Source organism: Xiphias gladius, chromosome 19 (genome assembly GCF_016859285.1).
Source record: "Xiphias gladius isolate SHS-SW01 ecotype Sanya breed wild chromosome 19, ASM1685928v1, whole genome shotgun sequence".
Lineage (NCBI taxonomy): Eukaryota > Metazoa > Chordata > Actinopteri > Istiophoriformes > Xiphiidae > Xiphias > Xiphias gladius.
The window spans coordinates 9,139,783-9,145,907 of NC_053418.1; the positions used below are offsets into that span (position 1 = coordinate 9,139,783).

Consider the following 6,125-nt stretch of genomic DNA (forward strand, 5'->3'; position numbering starts at 1 on the left):
ATCCTAATTTATGGACAAATGTGTTTTGTACGCTGTGGACCTGCTGAAAATATCTGTCAATTAATATTTCCATCAAAAATAAATTTGAGAAAAAAGTGCTTTTCCATTAAATGTCTTTATTGATCTAGTCCATAATGCAATGAAATCGATTAAGAAAGTTTATTAACAAAGAAATATACATTATTACCATGCACTTTGAGTAAATTTTAATGAAACCTTTCACATTTGTTTTGTGTTTAAAAGATCAGAATGCAGTTCCAAAATAAATATCTAAAATTGTACGTGGGACTAACATAAACATTGTACAATCAAAATAATTTGTGATTTTTTTTCTGATCAAGAAATTGCACGATATATGAATAGAAAATGGAAAATTACTACATCTGAACTCAACTTTGAAATATAACGCCATGAGAAAAACATACAAAATTTCCAGATATCACAATATAATAAAGTACTTCAGACATAACCAATTCTCATTCTCTCTTCAGTTAAGATTGTTTTTATTTGCATACATCCACAAATAAAGCATCTCAAAGTGCTAATTAGGGGTACAGAAAAAAATGGAGTCCAAAGTTTTTAACAGATACATCCATTATTATTTATCAGTTTTTCAACCACATAAGCCTTTGAAGAAAGAAAGCGGAAAATTGACATTTCAGCCACATGGGTTTTGGTCAAGGTAGAAAGGGTCTATCTTGCTTCTTCCGGTGATCATCATGTGGCATGAACATGTGGTATCACATATTTGACATGTTAATAAAAATAAATGAATTGGGAGTGAGTACAAGTGTGTAGCTTTTATTGACCGTATGTAGATTTACTACGTTGCTCTATCTTGTATACATGACATCTATTGCATGTCTAAGAAAAGAGGGATCTTCCCCTTTCTCCCTTGTAGAGGATTTTTTTTTTTTTTTGGGGGGGGGGGGTATTTCATTATCTGATTCTAAAATCTAAGAACAGAGGGTGATGTACAGATTGTAAAAGCCCCCTGAGGCAAATTTGTGACTTGTGATATTGGGCTATATAAATAAAATTGAACTGACGTGACTAGACTACAGGCCCTAACAATTGTAAATATTATCAACTGATATTAGGTCATGATATAGGCCCATTGGAACTGACGTACAGTACATGTTGGCTGATAAATAAAAAGAAACTGCAGTTCTGAAATGCCAAAGCTATTTATGGTAATTTAGAAATACCAAACAGTTTGTTCACCACAGACTACTGACAACTGTATTTTTCAACTGTAAATTTTACCGCTCACCATATATTTCGGACACAACCTTTTATTAACCAAACTGAAGGGATCCTTATCCTTATTCTGCTCGCTAATGTATATTTAATACTTCACAGGAAACAGAGGAAAAGGGTTTCCAAAGCGAATAAGTGATAACACAAAAAAAAAAAAAACGTTATCACTGAAAAAAGGAGGGGAATTGTCAAATGCAGAAACAAGAGAAAATTTAATACGCTCTGTTTGTGCACAAATGCAGGCATGCAGTGGCATGAAGAACGCAGAAGTCTGGGATTGGCAGCTACTCTGGATTCCAATATGTTTCAAGCTAGGCGCTCTTCCTTAATCAGTAACCCCTATTTTCACTCTTTCCTGCATTTAACAGCCCCGCTCCTTTTTTTCCGAATAAAATGAATATTGTCCAACACATTCTTACTCTCAAAGGACGGCATCAGTGTCAGCCTCAAAATTCTACAGTGCGAACCATTTTTAATTTTTATTTTAATTTAGTCCATTCTCAAGTGGTATGTGAGTGACACACATGGGTGAGAAATTAAAGGAAGAACCAACATAAAGTGTCTTAGTTAGGTGTTGGGCCATCACAAGCTGCCAGATCATCTTCAGGGTTCAAATCTTCTGTAGGTGCTCAATTGGTTGGGATCTGGTGATGTAGCATATGATTTACATTATTTTCTTGCTTATCAAGTCCTTCCACTTGTGCCGTGTGAGGAAGCATCTGCATTTGTTATGTGTCTCTCTGTCAGTCTGGAAATGATTAAAAAGCTTTTTTTCTTCTCTTGTGTCCGATAGTCGCTTTCCATCTCAGATGCTGCTGTCCTTCAAAGGTTTGAACTCGTTCTCTGTCAGACCCTCCCCGGCTGTTAGGCTCTCCTCTGTGGTTCTCCTCGCCTCTCTGGACAGCCTCTCAAACCTCTTCAGGAACAAGATGAGAGCCACCAGCAGAGCCGCCTGCACCGCCACAAACACAAACAGACACACCTGTGAGGCCAAAGCCAGGTCACAGTACCAGTAGTGGCAGGAATCCAGGACCTCCGCCTCGGTTAAATACACCACCAGCCGCCCTCTCAAGGTGGGAGGGGAGCTGCAGTTGATGCCCAGGTGTGATGTTAGGCTGGCGGGCTGACGCAGCAGCCAGGCTCGCAGGTAGAGAATGCCACAGTCACACACCCAGGGGTTACCATGAAGGGAGACAGAGCGGAGCGAGGTCAAATCATCCAGGAGCCCATTAGGGAGGGTGGTCAGCAGGTTGCTGTGGAGACGGAGCCAGGTGGTCCCTTGAGGGAAACTGGTGGGCAGCGAGGAGGAGGTGAGAGACTTGCTGCTGCAATCCACCTGATCACCATGACAGGAGCACAGGTTGGGGCATGCAGATGACCTTTGAGCTCCAAACAGGAAGAGTGCGCACAGGAACAGAAGCCCCTTCATGGTTACCAATCACTGGAAAAGACAGGAGAGGAGAGGAGGTTCATCTAAGTCACTTTAGATTAGTTGCACTGTGTGTGAGCAGCCACTGCTCTTTATATGTCTTGAGGGCTGAAATATTTGTTTTTGGCAGATACCGTAATAAGGTGTAGGCACGCTAACATCACAGAAACTACTACTACATTTACTGTCTGGCTCTTCACTGCACAGCATCGATTTAATTCCTCAACAAAAAAATCATTCAGCTGTTACTGGAAGGAATATGCGAGCTTAACCTCACGTTACAGTTTGTAAAAACATATCCACAATTTGCAAAAAACACAAACCCTTTTACTGCAAACTGACGACTGGCATGCAAGTAAAAATAAATATGGCAAAGCTTACTACTGGACCTTCTTTTCCCTAAACACTGATGAATTACATGATGATACCCATTATTTAATTATCTTTGTGGAGATTAATAAAATCTTATCTGGTTTCCAAGAGCTGTTTGGATCTAAAATTACGGGAAAATAGAAATTAATGCAATTCAACAAGAGTCATGTTTTTAATTTTATGTCAGAGAGGTATTGAAAAGCTCTGTGGTATGTTGTAAGGCTGTACTTTGTAGTATTGTGGTAGTTGACTGTTATTACAGGTCTATAAGGGCATTGGACTGTGCAGATTTTTAAATTGTTCTGGTCACTCTGTGTACAGTGCATTGTAAAATGTACAACCACGGTGCCTTCCTTGTATGTGACTATACACTGGGAAATTCGTCTTAAATTAATATATTATTCGTGCCAACTTTCATACAGATTTTATAAAAAAATAAATATGTGATACTACATGTAATGTACTACTGAATGAACTAAAACTGGTATATTGTTTACCACTAGTTTAGTACCAAACACTTTCACAAAACATAGTATTATCAAACCATTATGTGTTCACATAACAAAAAAGACTATAATTAATAATTTTTCCATTTTAAAACATATAAAAGGCTTTTGGATGTTTTGTTAGAGCAGTGACTGACAGACTGACAGCAAAAAGCTCTCTACTTTCCTTCATGTCTGATGAATGTCCACAGTTTTGTGAGGTCAGTACCTTGAGGTCCGGACCCTGCAGTCTGCACACCCACTTGACAGCTTTCTAATTGCCGGGATATTTTGAGAACAAGAAATTAGGTCATTGCTCATCCTGTTTTAATGTAAATAATGTTATTTTGTTGTAATGCTGTTAAAGCTGCTGAACAGAAAAGTCTTAATAAGGTCAGAGGAGAGTGATTTACCTTCAGTGCTGCGCGTCTTCAGGAGAGGACTGTGTTTCTTACTGTCGCTCTGAGAGATAGTTTGTGTGTGTGTGTGTGTGTGTGTGTGTTGCTGCCAGCTGGCACTCACTGATAAAGACCACTGTCAAATATGAATGCACACAGATGCCTGTGCACACTCATGTCCATTACACATGCACAAGGACAATGAAAGTATCTCAGTAAGTCTTTAATTCAGGGGTCCTTAATTTCCTAATAATTTTCTAGAACGTTTTATGGAAAGAAAATTGTGTTTTGGAACAGAGACAGTGTTTAGCTTGTAAACATTAATTGCTAGTGTATCCTAGACAGTCTTTCAGTCAGATCAAAGCAGGTCAACTAAACATGCAAAAAGGTGAAATTTGTCTTTAGACAAGCACACAAGTCAACATATATCAGGAACAAAGTTTCCAATAATAAATGATTAGTGATTGAATGTTAACTTGGGTTTAGCTTGAGTTATTTCAAGGAAATTCATATTTTCCTATTTTCCCTATAATTAGTACCAAGTTATGTAGTTCTTTCCAGGAGACTTCCTTGGAAATTATGAACCTGTAAAATAAAGCATTACCAGTATCTTACAAACTGTTACGATCCACATCTGCATCACAACATGTAGCAAAGAAAACAACAAAGTACATTTACTCAAGTACTGTACATACTGTACTTTACTTTCTGCTGCTGTATATTTCTACTCTCCTACAATTCAGAGGCAAATATTGTACTGTTTATTCAACTAAATTTATTTGATTACTTTAGTTATAGTAGTAATAGTTGACTTTTACTTGTACTTGGATATTTTACTTCAGTAAAAGCAGTAATACTACAGTGTAAAAATATTCTGCTACTGTACAAATAAAATCAATATATTCAGAGTTTTGCTTTAGTAATAGTATCAAAGTAAAACCATAAAAGTAAAAATATTCATAATGCAGAATGGCCAATTTCAGAGTGATGTTATTGGATTATAATTATTGATTCATTCATGTGTCAAGGTGGGGCCTATTTTAAACTGCTTAACCTATAATAATACATATTTTGTATTAATAATCTAAATCGGCAAAGTAGCTAAAGTCACCAAATAAGTGCAGTGGCGTGAAAAGTACAATATTGGCCTCTGAACTGTAGTGGAGTAGAAGTATAAAGTATCGAAAAACGGAAATACTCGATAAAACTGCAAGTACCTCAGAATTGCACTTGAGCACAGCACTTGAGCAAAAGTAATCAGCTACTTTCCACCACTGTTCATACTAATGTTCTGTCTGCCTGTGTCCCTTCTGACTGGCAGGGAGAAGATGCCTTGTGCAGTGTGGAGGAAGAATGTCTGCAGGAGATAAACATGAAACAGCAGATAATGTTCCTGCGGCAGCAACAGCTCTGAGCCCTGCTGTTCAGACTCTGACATCCGGAAGTGAGGATGTCGTGCTGTGCTCGCTGGAACTTAGTGTATGGCTCCATAATCTTCAGAGAGACCAAGCATTGGGCAGTGAAGCCAGACTGAAGAGAAACAAGGGTTTATTTGTCACACCTTAATATAAATGGGGCACAGGCTGAGCTCAGAGCCTGCAGGCAAAATATTAATGTTTGTCAGCATCAGCAGAGTCTACACACACACACACACACACACACACACACACACACACACACACACACACACCCACACAAACACGCTCAATGGGACAGAAGCATAAACACAGCGTTTGCTCCTCATTATTGATCTATTTTTACCATCTCATAGTGGCAACGAAGCATAGTGTAGGCCATGATGCATTTTAATACAAGCACAGGGCATCGGCTATAAAGCAGTAAAAATAGGTCCACAGCATTTAGCGCATATGAGTAATGGCAGCACGCTTGCACATGCACCAACCCTCTCATTATGTCAAAGGCTCTCCATTCACAGTTAGCCACTGGCAATAAGTGCATTTTCAGCTCAGTCAGCATATATAAAAATGCTGGAAGAGGACATTTTGACTTGGCATACATAAAAAATGTTACACGAAGGTATTTATGAGGATCAGAGACTAAATAAACAAGAGCAAAAGTTGGGTTTTAATAAATGTAAAGTCAATGTGGTACCTTTGTCAAACAAATGGGAGTTTTATGGACGGATAGCTGGTGCTATCAAAGGAAATTTCATGAAATACA

General features: G+C 38.4%; 1 protein-coding gene across 2 annotated transcripts; it reads right to left on the bottom strand.

Moving 5' to 3' along the window:
• Nucleotides 1-196: 196 nt before the first annotated feature.
• gp1bb (glycoprotein Ib platelet subunit beta) lies at nucleotides 197-4,008 on the bottom strand. Of its 2 annotated transcripts, XM_040155896.1 has the most exons (3): nucleotides 3,960-4,007; nucleotides 3,776-3,820; nucleotides 197-2,701 (listed from the first exon to the last, which is right to left on the bottom strand). In XM_040155896.1, the coding sequence occupies exon 3, from the start codon at nucleotides 2,687-2,689 to the stop codon at nucleotides 2,066-2,068; it is 624 nt and encodes a 207-aa protein (XP_040011830.1). In that variant the 5' UTR covers nucleotides 2,690-2,701; nucleotides 3,776-3,820; nucleotides 3,960-4,007; the 3' UTR covers nucleotides 197-2,065. The 2 variants fall into 2 exon arrangements, with proteins under 2 accessions (XP_040011830.1, XP_040011831.1); XM_040155897.1 differs by lacking the exon at nucleotides 3,776-3,820 and having other exon boundaries at nucleotides 3,960-4,008.
• Between the last annotated feature and the right edge of the window lie 2,117 nt (nucleotides 4,009-6,125).